Raw genomic sequence first — 14,808 nt, 5'->3', positions numbered from 1 at the left:
ATGGCCGATAAGCTCCGCACCATCCAGAATCTTGAGGCTCTCCAGGCCCGTTACATCGGTACCGGACACGCCGATACCACCAAGTACGAATGGACGTCCAACATCCTCCGTGACAGCTACTCCTCCTACGTCGGTCACCCGCCCCTGCTGTCATACATGGCTGTCGGCATGGGCGAACCAAAGGAGAAGGTGCGCACAATGATGCTGGAGAAAATGGTCAGAGGTGCTGGTAATCCACCAGAGGTACGTGGTGTCTTGCAGAATTGCTCAACATAATACAAAGACCGGTTGACTAACATGCGTTCTCCAATGATTCAGACTCAAGAGTAAAACCATGCCGTGTGGCTTATTCTTATTTTCCTTGATACCCCTTGTTCCGTCCTCTCTTTCCATCAGGGAAGGCAGATCCTTCGATCCTTCGATCCTCCGACCACCCATAGATCAGCTCAGCAACTTCGTTTACATGAGATAATTCCCTCTGTGTACCGGTTTTGAAACTGCCAAATACCCATTTTCTCGAGATTTTCCCTTGATTTCTTCGGCGTGGAATGATATCAACTCGACATACGAAACGCTCTATGAACAAGGCCGATAGATCCCTCTCTCTGGGGGGGGTGATATCCCCCTAGGGATCGCCATGTTTTGGAACTTCAAGAATCCTTCAATTCTTGTCAGTGAGCATGACAATTTGTGATTTACCATGTCTACCACATGGGACTATAAACTCAACAGCAGTCTGTATGCAAGTGCCTAACAAGCGTCATGACCTGGGTGGCCTGCTATTGCCTCAGTTCCTCAACTGTACCCGGAGAAGCCGCTCCACAGCAATATTTCACTTGATTGGTCTTGGTCTGTGATATTACAATCCAATCATAACTGTTGAAAGATGAAGACACCCGATATCAAAATCAATTCCCAGCAGGCAGATGTAGTAATAGACACAGGACAAAGTATGTAGTTTCGGATCCCATCAAAACCAAATATCCACACATAGAGGCTAGAAAACAAGCCACGCAGTATTTACAAGTCAAATAATTATGGTTTACCCACCAATTAAGCATTCGACTTCGCCGCCAGCCTCGTATTCTCCGCCTGCAATGAAGTAACAAGATCGACCCATTTCTGGCGCTCTGAGCGAAGCTGCTTGACCTCTTTCTTGAGATCATGTACCTCCTGCTTCAAGCCATCAACCTCAGACTTGTTCTTGGACTTGGACTTCTTCGAGCGCTCCTCATCCTTTCGCTTTCTCGCTTGAATTTTCGATGTAACCTTCAACTGGCTAGCCTCGATCTTGCGCAGCTGCTTAAGCAGCTTAGACTCTCCATTGAGAAATTGAGAGGCTGCTTTGGGGAGATACGATGGCGGATCGGGGGTTGCCGTCTGCGCAGGAGATGACTGGTCTTCATTATTGATCTCGCCCTGTGGTTGGCTTTGGCTCTGCTGTGTGCGAGTGTTGGCGGACCCGGAAGACCTATTCGTCGCCGCGCGCTTGCGCATCCCGTTGGTGTCGCTGTCGGCCTCGGTGATGCCCTTTACTGGGGTCCCTGGGACACTTGGCGGTTGCGACGGGATCTGGAACTTGTCTAGTTCGGCGCGGACTTCCTCTAGCTTGCTTTCGACCTCGCGTTTGCGGATGGCTAGCTTTGCGAGCTCTTTCTCGTGGGAAGTGAGCTTGCCATTCTTTGTCATTTGATTCAGTTCCTCCGTAGACATGTTGTTGTGTGCTGCCTCGTCGATGGCAGTTTCTTGCTCGGAATTGGCCGAGGAAATTGAAGCATGGTCCTGCTCGCGGGATCTTGATAATTCGGCGTCCAGCGCTGTTTTATTTTGTTGAACGCTTTCTGGGCTTAGGTGGGCTATGCCATCTGCATCAATGTAGGAAACCTCGTCCCCGGCTGGGAGATCACCGGATACCTTGGTGTGGGCGCCATAGCCTAGAACTTGTGGTGCGAACCGTTCCAGTCCAGTATTGAGCAAGCCAGTGACACTGGCAATCAGGCCATGATGCGAATGCTCGCCGTCGCTGTCGAGTGATTCGTAATCCGTATCTGAGTCGTCTGCCTGGTCAGAGTCGTATTCATTCGTAGACTCCCCGAATTTAGCCTTGGCGCCTGTTAAATTATTTGCAGACTCCGTAACTGCGCTTTCTTGCTTGGGCGGCTTGTCATCTTGAAGAGCCCAATTGACGAATTTAGCGGCGTCCGTTCCCACGCTTCGCGGTGTTCCCTTGTCCACCATCCACCGCGGGATGTTGCCGCCCGGGTCACTCCTGGTGACCATGATCCATTCAACAGGATTCATTTCTTCGTCTTCATCATCCCCAGCTTCGTCCCGCTCAGGTAACCCCTCATGGCGTTGCAGATTGGAGGACGGAGAGTCATTATTCCTCTTACTCCCCTGGGTAGAAGAGCCGGTCCAATTGCCGTCTTTCTTAGGAATCTCCCGAATGACCTCGACAGACTCATACTGCCCGCGAGTATAGCCCTGCCTGTGCCGGATGTCTGGGTGTTCACATGGCTTAGAGATCATGATCCAACTGCGCCCAGGCTGCTTAGTTCCGCCAGTCTGCAATCCAGAATCAGAGTTGATGATCAACTCCACAAAATCGCGCGGAGCAGTAGGTTTGGGAAATTGAGCGGAGACATGGTAAACCATTAAATCGCCCAGAACCGAACCATCGTGGTCCTTGACCTCAATGGTCTCGATCTTTTCTTCGGCACCGATCCCGCGGATACTCTTGTCAGGCGTCTGCCCCTCCTCAATCTTCCTGCGATTTACTTTGAGTGTTTCGTCGTACTCAGTTGAGAGCTTCTTCCTCCACCGCAAAAATGGGAGGCCTTCGTGCACACTTCGTCGCCCGAACCATGAGCCCCCGCCGTCATTCGCGGAAAGCTTCCACACGGTCACATCTAACGGATTGTCCTTTGGTCCACCCATCTTAAGTGGTTTCCCCCATTCCTTTTGTAGGTCTGTAATTTCTGGATCGGTTTCTCCCACTCGAGCGGATGATGGGACTATTCGTCGGGCGGAGGAATTCGTCGTGTCATCTAACTCGGGGTAATCATCGTTATCGGAGATTGGGGGGGTCTGGAAGTGACTCCGCTATGAGGCGGCTTTTCTTGAAGATCTCGCGCACGTAGTCACGGAGCTCGTCGGGATCATGGGGGACTTCGTCCCATGACGTTGGTTTGAGGCATTGGAGGGCCTCATGTAAGGAAGTCATAGGCGCGATACAACGATCCTAAATATTTGAAGTCTTCCGTGATATTGCAAAATCCAAGTTGTGTCGGTAGTGCAGTGATGTTGTTTCGTGTAGTGGGGGTTGTTAGCTCGTGGCTATGCCGGAGTCAGGCCGCGTATGTGAGAAAGCGGCGGCGGACACCTCCTGTAGGCACCAAAATCCCTGGAATTATCAAGACTGCAATGTTCTTAATAACGATCAGGTGGCTTGCTCAGAGGGACCTGTTTGTATAAAGGCTTCAAGTTATCAATTGATGAAGCGCATGGTAGATCCCAGATATGAGCCAAAATGCAAGAAAATCACAATGCAAAGAGACAGCAGATAAAAGTAGCCAAACTAGATGCAGGTACAGGTGTTGAGTGACTGTGAATACACGAAACATCTCGATCGACTTGGATATGATGTAGCCTGGACTTGTCTTGGCGGTTGACGTCATACATCTGGGGTAGGTAACCATCATTGTATAGACATGGACTTATATTCAGGTTTATGTTATGAGATGAGTATTCTTTTCTTTTTCCGGGGGATTGCAACCATGTTCTCTACACTGTGATTCCTCAGGATGACGGATATCCAGTTATAGGACAACCTGAGACGAGGAAATTGTGTATGCTCTTTTTCAAAAACTAAGCTAAAGAGATACATACAAGATTTGGACAGAGATGCTGATGGATCAACAAAAAAACCAGGAGAAAAGAAGCAGCCAGCGCAAGGGACCAGCCCCACTCGACCAGACAGACCATAAAAGAAAGTATCTGTCGGATCGAGCATCCGATTCTCGCTGTCGGCACAAAGAATGAAGGGCTCTTCCGTTCAGTGAAAGAGCCCACCGACAGACTAAGCTTGTCCAGGAATTTCTAAAAACCCAGCCTGGACGATAGGAGATGAATCTATCATTGCCAACTATGGTCATTGGAGGTGAGTTGGTAGCGCAGAGGACGGAGATGATTACCATTCAGACCACTCGTCGCTTGGGGCGGGATGTGAAGATCCGCAGGTCACAGACCGAAGGGGGAAATTCAGTGCATCGCCCTTCGCGCTCGGTATCTGCCACAGGCAGATGTGCTCGAGTCTGACGAGGGTAGAGGCAATCATATCTCACACTCGTATTTTGCTGATATTCACCTCCTTGAACCAAAGATGACCAAAAGTGCGTGCTTCGACCAAGCATCACAGATGCAAAGAAGAAGGCGACGCCGTCGCATAAGGCTCTCCTCCAGTTCTCCGATAAAAAGAACTGGCCAGTCCAGTACCCAGTACCAGAAGGATAGACCCTGTGAGAAAGGCAAGAAAACAAAAGCACACGCTGAATCCAGTCCAGTCGAGTAAACCAAATGTGCTTTCTTTCCTTTCCAACGGGCTGCGACAGAAGAATCGAAACCGTAAAGTTGGACATTCCACGTCCAAATTCATACCCTCCACATGCCGCGAGGCAGACCAGTCTTCATGACATATATGCGGGAATAACAGAAGAAACGAAACATAACAGAGAGCCGACCCGCCGCTTCTTGATGCAAAAGGTAAAAAGAGAAAATAAGGGGAAAACATCGCTGACGCTGGAATCAAACATCAAAAGTATCAAAACAAGGCGCAGAAAAAAGATAATTCTGGTTATCATGCAAAACGCAGGAGGGAGTATCACAGATGCACAGTGTCAAATCGAAGAGAACGCCGTCAGGAATGCGAATTGTCGTTGCTTGGAATCGGGTCCCCGGTAGGGAGACAGACGAGAGAGGGGAGGGGGAGCCAAGGAGTCGTGGTGCCATGAAGAAACCGAAAAATTGCGCGCACATCTAGTTCTAAGAAACGATCCACGTTTCTCGAACCCACGTTGTACAAACTGGGCGAGCCTGGACTCGGGAATGGTCGACATCCACCGAGTCTACTCAGAAGGGCCGAGCTAGGCGATCGTGCCATACGGCAGCGGAGCAAACTCGCCCCAGCTAAATCCCCCCCATACCCATGTTGACAGCCGTACTGCAGGGTTGCACAAGCATGCTCGGGAACACGCTTGGGAATGTGCTCGGCAACGGGGGCGGGCTGATAGCGGCCGAAGTGGTCGGCATGCAGGTGGTCGGCAAGCAGTCGTAGGTCTGGAACGGCGAGGGGGTAAAGGGTTGGCTGTAAGACGGGGTCGGTGAGGCAAGTTGGGCATCACTGAAACTGAGACTAGCCCAAAGATTCGGATTAGAATCACCCGTGGTGGCCGGGTTGGGGCTGGGCGACAGTACTTTCCACGACTCGAGTGGCGCTTGCTGGGGCACCGGGTTCTGCCACCAGTTTTCCGGACCTGTCGAACTGGGCAAGATAGGCATTGGGCGCATGACATCCATCACTGGCGGCGAAGGGGCAACCAGTGGGACAAAGAGCTTGCCGATGGCTGCCTTTGCTTCTTCGCTGCGACCGCTCAGTAGCTCTCCGGCACCGTCTTCTTCTAGTCCCTCGAGCGCCTGGGCATTGGCGCGGTAGACGAACTTGTTGGCGGCTTGGACAAACTCCTCCTGTAACCTCTTCAGCTCACCGTGCTTCCCCGACCAGTTGTATGTATTGGCGGCGGCATCCACCGAGTAGACTTCCTTATGGAAATCAACCAGAGATTCGATGGTTTCCGGAGTCAACTTGAACGCCACCTCGTTACGGGAGACCATGTCGACATGTACAACATAGGCCTCCATGTGAATCATTTGGTGGTTGTGCAGGGCTTCCCATAGCTGGTTCTCATTCTTCTCTAACTCTGCCTGGGGGACTTTAGTGAACATCATGGAACACAGGGTCCAGATGGCATTTTTCGATGAGAGTGTTTCTGTCAGACACCGGGTATGCTGGGTGACATTATTCAAAGGACGCTTGACCCGGTTAACTCGCTTGAGGGTGGCTGTCAACCAAGGCTCAACCTTGGTGTTTAACACGACATTGGGAGATGATCGCGGCGCAAAAGCAGCGGCAGAAGATGGGAGTAAGACTGTTGGCATTATGACACTGTGCGAAAGGTGATACGTCCGGCGTTGGTGATATAAAAGAATGTAGAAGATAGAACATAAATCATAAAGGCGACATTCGCCCACACAGAAAGTGTTTTTGTTTTGGATTTCTTTTTTGAAATTGTGTATGTCGTATAATCCAGATATTAGAGTGCGGGCGAATGCGCAAAAAGAATAGAAATTAAAATATAAAAGAAAGGAGACATCAAAGTCAAGAGTGTGGTTATAGAAGAAAAGAGGAATAAGAAGGATAACGAGGGGAACACTATAAGTGGAGATTTTAACCACAATAATATGTTAATTTTGGAGTTTTTTCTATTTTTCTATTTTTTTCCCCTTCAGATATTAACAGAATTCATGATTTTCCACGGTTCGTATTATTTTTTGGTATGCACGCCGATGGAGTCAGTGTACATCAGTGTACATCTTACCGGACTCCCCGATTTGCAAGAAGACTCCAGTGGCGATAATACTTGAATACTTGAAACGGTTAAAAATGCGCGAGATCCAAACGTTTCATCAAATTTTGACGGGTTCACTCACACAGTGCCAGTCTCACACAGCCGTTGCACGTCCATTTGGCCAGAACAGCTGCATGATGCCCTAAACTGCAACAGCTAAGCCCCCAACGAAACGGCTTCGAAAGAAACAGAAAACCTCCGAGTCTCCATAGATCATCTAGAGCCATCAATTTTTCTACAATTAGCGTGGACTTAAATACATTTTCTTAGCTGGGCGATGTGCATATTTCAGAGTGCGCCAAGATCTACACATCGTCAAAAGATACTGGATCCTCAAAACTAGAAATCCCATGCTTGTGGGTGAAGAATCCATTTAAATTTGGCTGCAGCCTGCAGGTTAAGCCTTAGTTTCGATCCCTCTTCAATGTGTTTCAACACTGTTGTGCTTCAATATCCAATTATCCTTGAAGAGAAAATATTCCAACTTGAAGGTTTACAGTAGTAATAACAATTACACGATATACATCCATAACAACCATATCAAGTTTTTCTGTTTTTTTTTTTTTTGGACCTATCGAGTGCCACTAAGACGAGACAGAGTCGTAGACCTCAGCTGATGGAGGGTCGAGCAAGCGTGGGGCAGAACCCGTCTTGAGTCACTTCGGGGCTGGGATTCGCTGAGGCCAACCGAGTCCGGCCGATGCACAGAAAGCTGAGATCCCTGTTACGATCTGCCATTGGGCTGAGCCTCCATTGCCAGACTTTGGGCGCCACTAGCCTTCACGTATTGAAATACCGTTTCTTATTCTTGTGCCCACATGATTCAAGTTATGATCTCATCTTACTCTGTGCTCCCGGTGCTTTTGCCTTCTGCCACTTCCCTAAAATGGAATCCCTGCTGCATATGAGTTCGGTCACATGGTCTTGTGGGGGTGTACGGGGAGTTCGCTATAAGTCGGATGAGATTTCGTCATTGTTGATGTGTATCTATGTTGTATGTTGTTTTATAGCGCCCACGGCTACTCCGTAGGATGGGCTAATATGTATGGAAAAAATATGCGCCCCCATTGTTTGCTTTTTCCCGAAATAGATATGAGGCGGTGCACATTACTCGCCACGTTGTGGCGGATATCTCCGGACCCACATGTAGATAGTTATGCAAAGCCCTAATGAGTACAGAGTATAGTTCTTGCTTCACTGTGTCCACTTCACTTTTTTTGCCGTAAAACTGGTTGGAGAAGACATATGAGTTGGCAAGAGTTGAGAGCTGGAATCTCGGGCAGATCTTAGCCAAATCCACAGCCAGGCGGTTACTGAAACCCAGTTCTATCGGCCTGGTTTCATGATTGTCAGGCTGCCATCAAGTTGGAATAGTGACATCACCGCCACTATGAATGGAGTAGCATATCAAAATCCATTGCATTTTGAGGACCGCATCAGTTATGACTCATATGTGTGCCGGTGGTGTCTGGTTCGAAATGAAACCAGACAATGCCCTAATAGTGCACGATATACCGTTGTTGGACGGACTCCTTGGTGGACCCGGAATAAACCATTGCTTTTTAGCTATGCTAAGCTAAATGACTGCTACTGTGACTTATGTTTAGAACGTATCCAAGGGGCTCATTCATGAATGAGTGGTACAGCGGGCTCCGCGTATATTAGACTCCTTGGTCATGAAACTCATGACCCATGAATCAATTCCCAATATGCAGACAGCCCTGATAGACTTTACAGATTGTCGGGTTATACCCAGACCCCGAGCAAGGTGTTTTGTCGTGTTGAAGCCCCCGAACATTTTTTATACTAGTTGGCAGCCTTGGAAACAATGCACCACCCTACGGAAGGATCAAGCTGGGAGTATTTGAGTATACTGACATCGCTACTAGAAAGGAAGCATAAAATAGCTTTAGTATTATCATAATTGTGGCTTCTTTTTCCCTCGGAAAGGTGATATAATCTCTGCATTATGGTTACCTCCTATTCGTTAATCACGCTTGACTCGTGCCACTAAAAGGCAACAATGCGAGGAAGGCGTATGACTGCTATTTTAGGAGAAGCCTGTGCATGCTACGTATGTTGTAGACACAAATTGCAGCTTTCGATATGTTTGGATTCTGTAGCTGGCTCTTGGAAGGTGTTCTTGGTGCTCTCTTTCTCTTTAATTGCTTCCGAGACGAAGCATACATGACGACTCATGAGGAATACATATGTAATGTTATATATGGTATTTTCGATATGGTATAATCGAATGACAAGACAAGTTGATTGATGGTATTTGAAATTTCCGAGACTATGATCCAAATTTGTTGCCATATAGATAGGAGACCTCAGTTATTTGACATGTGATAATAGCCCGTCGATTTCCAAGTTCGGTGTTATTTTACGCGAGAGGGGTATCATTGTCGAGCCAGTCCTTGGAATACCCAAAGAGGCAAGTCATTGTGGTTTCAAGGTGTTGCAGCTGGATGAGAGAGTCCATTGGCATAATATGTGTCACAAACTCTCACACTGGTAGACATAGGCGCAAAGGTTCCTTAGCTTGTCTGTCTCCTGGCATTTGCAACGCAAAAGGCATGTTTTCCCCTGGGACGTGTTGGCGAGGACATAATCCATGTTGAGTGACGAGGAAGTTGCCTTCACTGGAACATAGATGAAGAGTTCTTTCGAGCGCAGCTGAGGACAAAGGGGGTCTCTTTTGTGCACTAGAAAAGGTGATAAGACTATGAGAAAAGCCTTCGTTTATCCTTCATGGTCTGAATGGTTTAGAGGAAACGTTGCTGTCGCCTCCCTCAAGACGGAATGTCCGATGCCTTGGTCTCTTGGAATTTGGACACAACCTTCATTTCGGTGTCGCGTTCCTTGACCTTCTTGTCCATGGATTTTTGAACCTCCTCTCGTTTCCGTTTAGCAGCCTCAATCTTCTCTTTCACTTCTTTGGAAATTTGTTCCTGCGCATGAAGCGCCGCCTCGCGCGACTTGTATTGTTCTTCCAGTTGCTTAAGCTCAGTTTGGTAATCTCGAGGTTTGATTGGTTGGCATGTTACTGGGTGATAGCGATATGATGGCAATGGGCCATCTGGAACTTTTATCTCGGCGAGATCAGGGTGAATTGGGATGACGCGGGTTGGTGAATCCAAAGGAACGGCCGCGGCTTCGGCTGTGGGAGATGATGCGGGAGGGGACGGCTCAGGTTTCACCATGGTTGTAAAGTGTAAAAAATGTTAAAAAAAGAGTAGGATTAAAAGCAGCAAGTATTGATCGCCTGAGACTTTCGGAGAAGAGGTAAAGGTGAGTATTGGCGTAAAAGTAACCCCGGGGAGTTATTGATTCTGCCATATCATCACACTTCACCGCCAACGATGTCCGCGGCGTATGCGGGGAGGAGTCTTAGCCAAACTGACAACCTTATCACATAGTTGGCATTTGATATTCATGCTAGCCGAGTTTCTTCACAGCTCTAGATTGAGACATTTTCTTGAGGGTGGTCCTGAGTGGACCAAAGTTGGTGTGCCTGTACATCTGAGTTCCCGCAAGCTTGAGCCGGTGACGTGACCGTTAATATGCAAGCATTTGGTATGTTCCTCTATCCTTGTTGATCGATATAAGCTAACTCACTCACAATAGTCCCCAAGAACAGACGAGTACGTCACCTAACAAGGCCAAGTGAGGTAAATATGTAACTGACTTCTGCTATAGCCTAGGTTTGAGCTCATTTTAAGGGTATGCATTTTACACAAACTGTGGAAATTCTATCAAGATTTCTGACCTTAAAAAGATTATCGATATCAATAATGTCCCCTTGGGTAACAGCGTCGCTTTTGTGCGATGGCGATTGCCATCGTCAAGCTCCACTGAACACCAAGGCCACACAGAGAAAGCAACTCTGTCAGATCACCGTGCTTACTGGGGTTATGAGAAGTGCCTTCAAGTAAGGCTTACAATTGATAGGACATCAATCCTTCAGGAGTGTGAGCTCAGTTTTGAAGTTATACAAGAGTACACCTCGTCGCCCATGTCTGAAAAGAGCGTGCTTGGCAAAATCAAACTCAACCTCGCCGAATACGTGGACAAAACTGAGGAAGACGACGGAATTATTCGGCGGTACCTGATGCATGAAAGTAAAGTGAACAGTACTGTCAAGATCGGAATCGCGATGCGTCAGCTAGAAGGGGACCGCAACTTCACGACGTAAGCAAAGTCCCAAACTTCTTTGCTATCCACACTCTCAATGCTAATTATAAAAGACCACAGCTGAAATCCGCTACCGTCTTTGGAGGAATCGCCGGAGTCGTCCAATCCACCGAACAGCCCATCAATGCCGATGAATTTGGCCAGTTGCCGTCTATTGACACCAAGAGCCGGGAGATTGCAGATATGCAAGATATGTATCGGCGCACCTTAGCAGCGTCATGGTCTTCCAGAGCAGGTGATTTGCCTGCTGATAAGTTGGTTGAAGAGTTGTTTGCTGGAAGTTCCTGCTGGAACAACGATGCCCACAATGCCAACGCTGGTATCTCAGCGGGTGATCACCGAGATTCCTTATTGAGCGCAGAGACAGTCCCGCGACAAAGCCGCTCCGGGAAAAAGCTGTCACCCAGTTTCGAACGGCGCCCCAAGAGTACTTCCAGCAATCGCTCACACAGTAGCAACAAGGCCCCAGACTCTCTTGCTGCGCTTGGGCATCAGAAAAAGGGTGGAAGCATTGAGCAGCAGTTGTATGAAGGGGTCAAGGGCCGGGCATGGAAGGCGACAGATACAAATAATGAACTTTCGGAGTTCGATGTAAGAGAGGACTTGCGCAGCTGGGAAGTTGTACCAAAACAATGAATTCTACCTAGGTACCTACCTTTATGCGCTATGTATTAGTAGACGGCCTGAACCCCCTGCTTTGTTAAAAAAGCCTTTTCGCATATAATTGAGAGGACTCTGAGAGAGTGCCGTGCTACATAGCCGAAGAATTTGTTCAAAGGATATTTCTGTGCACAGTAGATATTACTGCTAGAAGATTGATGCCTGAGGCAGAACTTGATTTCTTATCGCGGCCTAGCGCCCCGATTATCGCCTGAGAAAAGCGATCGCAGGATAATTTGCCTCCTCCATGTTTGCAATAGACCTACTTGTTCTGTCATGCTTCGACGCCCTGCAAGCAACAAGCTGGGGCTTCTGAGCTTCCAGTCGCTCTCATATCGGAGACCACTATTGTCATACCCGCACGCCGTTCTTTCCCGATACCAGAGTAACTGGAGCCGCGATCATGAGGCTTTCGACGGGCCCAATTCCGAACGAAACCGCAAACCGAAAGATAACGGAAAACCTGAAGCAGGCAAATTCACATTGGATGTGGACACTCTTGGGAAACCAGGAGAAATCGTTGTTGTGCCCTCACGTCGCAGCCGAATGTTAAATCGCAATCGCAATCGCAATCGCGACGAAGACCCCGAAAATGCATCTGGCGACACAATAAGCGCCATGTTGAATGAACTTGATGACGAGAAATCTTTACCCAGCGATAAGTCAGTCAAAAAAGAATTGATGAGGTTCGTGGATCATATCAATTGGGACAGATCTTGCCTGCTGCCGATCTTAAGGCATTGTGGTCAAAATTGGCTTCCTCTTTCACATACAAGCAATTGTCGGATTTCATTTCAGAGTACAACCGCAATGCTGCGATAGAAGAGAAAGGTTGGACATGGCGGCCAAGTAGCTCCAAATCTTTATTGGGAAAGACCAGGGGCTTTAGGGGAAAACCTCGGGCCGCAGAGACGATTGTTCGGAATTGTTGGCAGCTGGTGGCTGATGGCGAGCGTGGCCGGTTGGAATTCCGCATGCCAGCTCAGTTCATATCCTTGCTTCTCCATGCTGAGCATTTTTCTTTCCACGAGCTAGCTAGTCTCCATGGCTGTGGTATTGAAGTCACACAATCCGCGGGCCTGGTATCTCTCACTGGCAAGCGAAATGATTGTGAGTCTGTTCATGAGATTATCGTTGATGCCACTGGCAGAATCCGCGAGGGTGATGTTGGAATCGACCCATATATCCATGGAAATGGAACTAGTCAAGTATTTACCCCAGACTTTTTGGAATGGGTCAACAGCACACACGGCGTTTTTGTGGAACACAAAGTACACAGACCACCACAAAAGATTCTCTATCTTGCTGAGAATAAGTTGGGAGCAGATAATGCGCGAAGGACTTTGAACTTGGCCTTGTCCAACACCACATCACCGTCGGCGCCATTCTCAACATATTTACCTGCTTCGGAGCTTGCCAGTGCCTACAGCTACAGACCAGGAGCCCACGCTTCGTGGTTTGAGCAGCAAAACTTGTGGTTCCGGTGGGCAATGTCTTCCAGTCAAAATGCGGAGGCAGAAAACCTTGAAACTCCTTTCTTCGATAAGCATCAAACACGGCTCTCAGATGAGCTATTGAAGCTTCTCCGAGTTAGTACTCCGCAAACCGGTTCAGTCATCGGGTTGCATGAGTCTGTGACAGCCGTGGTTGGGAAATGCCTTTTTATGCAAAAGCCCTCTTTCGATGAGACGGCCATCAGTCCAGCACAGTTGGGGAGACTGTCCCTTCCACGCGCTTTCACAAACGACATACCATTGGTGTCGCGTTTCATCGACTCACTCACGCCTATCCGCCCAAAGGAGGAGGCACAGCTATATCGACTCCGGTTGTCTCCAACCTCCAACGCAGGATCCCCGCCGGAACTCGAAATTGAAGTGGCTATGAACTCAAACTTGGATGGTGTGGACATCCATAGCGTAAAGGCTATTCTCACCACAAACAGCGTTGACTACCTGCTTCCGGAAAATGGTCTGGATCTGCGTTTCACACGGACCATCTCGCAAGACCTCTTGTATAAGCCATCTTCGAACTCCGAACTCTCGGAAACCTCTTCTGAGCACCTTTTGTCCGATCCTTCTTCTTCGCCACAGGTCCACGAAATGCTGCAAAGCATCAAAACCTCCCTCCAGGGCCCAGTCGTCAGCAGTGGGGCTTCACAGGGTCCTGTTCCACCTCCTATATTTTGCAATATCACTCTTCCCTGTGATCTTGTTCATCAGCCTGCCTCGCAAAAAGTTAAATCCAAAAGGTTGGACGAATCAATGGCAGAGGGCTGCGTCGCTGTCGAATACATGTTCCCTCCACTCAGCGACATTCGAGGTGCCGTTGTCCAAAAGTATAACTTTGATGGACGCGCACTTGACTACCGGTATTACGAGAGCGGTTCGCACCTTGCTGCTCGGACAAATGAGGTCTCTCTGCGCATGGAGATTCCCCAAATTGACTCGGCCGCAGAAAATGACCAATCTGAGCAGCGTGATCATGAGTTCCATTCGTTCTACAACGCGGCGTGTGGTATGGCATTCAAAATCCACGGCAAAAGATATGTGGATTAACATCATGGGTCACTTTTTTTTGAATTTGTACAGCGTGCATCAACGGCCATCATCACATAAGATGGCGGCGTCTTGGGTCTGTATTTACTGTACATTATGTAAAATATCTACCTGTTTTAGACACGAATTATGTTTTGGGGTTTAATATAGCGTCAAAACTCCCCCGAATAGACACAATTACCGAGAAATCATGGTTTATAAGCGATAGACTAGCCTGACATGACTGTCGAGGACGACGTAATAGAGGCACGGGGAATTGGCTTGGGCTTTACCATAATTCTTGCTTCGTCTTTGCCAGCGTAGTCAAGATGATGGCAACTATGCGAGTTCTTACAATGGCCAAATTTTCTGGGGAACCCTTTGATGAAGCCGTGCTATGGTCAGTGAGAATCGAGTCTACCACATGTTAGGTAGGTATACAAGTTAGTGTAAACCTTGGAACACGTTCATATCAAATCGAGTTTACCCACGTGAGCGAGGGGCGAAACCATTGCCCTGGAGGGTGAAAGTTCATGTTCCGCTGGCACAGCTGAAGTGAGATGGAAGATCTGGGGAATGTCCTCGAAGGAGGTAAAGAAATTGGCGACATAATTTATAGTCTAGCCTTGAAAGGTAACGTGAAGGCTAGAGCTGGATGCTGGCCTTGGTCGTTGATTCCTGGTTTCAGGGTTTGACTTGCTATGCATGTAAATTGGTGCACATGTGTGCAGCTATTC

General features: G+C 48.2%; 7 protein-coding genes across 7 annotated transcripts; 4 read left to right on the top strand and 3 right to left on the bottom strand.

Moving 5' to 3' along the window:
* On the top strand, nucleotides 1–330 carry N7489_006658 (splicing factor 3B subunit 5 family protein; the record flags this gene model as incomplete). The annotated part of the gene is made up of 2 exons (XM_056712408.1): nucleotides 1–243; nucleotides 319–330. The coding sequence occupies 2 exons, from the start codon at nucleotides 1–3 to the stop codon at nucleotides 328–330; spliced, it is 255 nt and encodes an 84-aa protein (XP_056566123.1).
* A 723-nt stretch (nucleotides 331–1,053) lies between these two features.
* N7489_006657 (uncharacterized protein) lies at nucleotides 1,054–3,223 on the bottom strand (the record flags this gene model as incomplete). Its single annotated transcript, XM_056712407.1, has 2 exons — nucleotides 1,054–3,087; nucleotides 3,137–3,223. 2 exons carry the CDS (start codon nucleotides 3,221–3,223, stop codon nucleotides 1,054–1,056), a joined length of 2,121 nt encoding a protein of 706 aa, XP_056566122.1.
* A 923-nt stretch (nucleotides 3,224–4,146) lies between these two features.
* Nucleotides 4,147–4,512, top strand: N7489_006656 (uncharacterized protein; the record flags this gene model as incomplete). Its single annotated transcript, XM_056712406.1, has 2 exons — nucleotides 4,147–4,284; nucleotides 4,393–4,512. The coding sequence occupies 2 exons, from the start codon at nucleotides 4,147–4,149 to the stop codon at nucleotides 4,510–4,512; spliced, it is 258 nt and encodes an 85-aa protein (XP_056566121.1).
* A 672-nt stretch (nucleotides 4,513–5,184) lies between these two features.
* N7489_006655 (uncharacterized protein) lies at nucleotides 5,185–6,213 on the bottom strand (the record flags this gene model as incomplete). Its single annotated transcript, XM_056712405.1, has 1 exon — nucleotides 5,185–6,213. One exon carries the CDS (start codon nucleotides 6,211–6,213, stop codon nucleotides 5,185–5,187), a length of 1,029 nt encoding a protein of 342 aa, XP_056566120.1.
* A 3,262-nt stretch (nucleotides 6,214–9,475) lies between these two features.
* On the bottom strand, nucleotides 9,476–9,886 carry N7489_006654 (uncharacterized protein; the record flags this gene model as incomplete). Its single annotated transcript, XM_056712404.1, has 1 exon — nucleotides 9,476–9,886. One exon carries the CDS (start codon nucleotides 9,884–9,886, stop codon nucleotides 9,476–9,478), a length of 411 nt encoding a protein of 136 aa, XP_056566119.1.
* Nucleotides 9,887–10,698: 812 nt separating this feature from the next.
* On the top strand, nucleotides 10,699–11,513 carry N7489_006653 (uncharacterized protein; the record flags this gene model as incomplete). The annotated part of the gene is made up of 2 exons (XM_056712403.1): nucleotides 10,699–10,874; nucleotides 10,931–11,513. 2 exons carry the CDS (start codon nucleotides 10,699–10,701, stop codon nucleotides 11,511–11,513), a joined length of 759 nt encoding a protein of 252 aa, XP_056566118.1.
* A 300-nt stretch (nucleotides 11,514–11,813) lies between these two features.
* N7489_006652 (putative respiratory complex assembly protein Rmp1) lies at nucleotides 11,814–14,092 on the top strand (the record flags this gene model as incomplete). The annotated part of the gene is made up of 2 exons (XM_056712402.1): nucleotides 11,814–12,203; nucleotides 12,251–14,092. The coding sequence occupies 2 exons, from the start codon at nucleotides 11,814–11,816 to the stop codon at nucleotides 14,090–14,092; spliced, it is 2,232 nt and encodes a 743-aa protein (XP_056566117.1).
* Between the last annotated feature and the right edge of the window lie 716 nt (nucleotides 14,093–14,808).

This window comes from Penicillium chrysogenum, assembly GCF_028827035.1.
Source record: "Penicillium chrysogenum strain IBT 35668 chromosome Unknown utg000004l_segment0_segment0, whole genome shotgun sequence".
NCBI classification, from domain to species: Eukaryota; Fungi; Ascomycota; class Eurotiomycetes; order Eurotiales; family Aspergillaceae; genus Penicillium; species Penicillium chrysogenum.
Note: the sequence above shows the minus strand (reverse complement) of the source record. Positions and strands in the feature narration are given on the sequence as shown.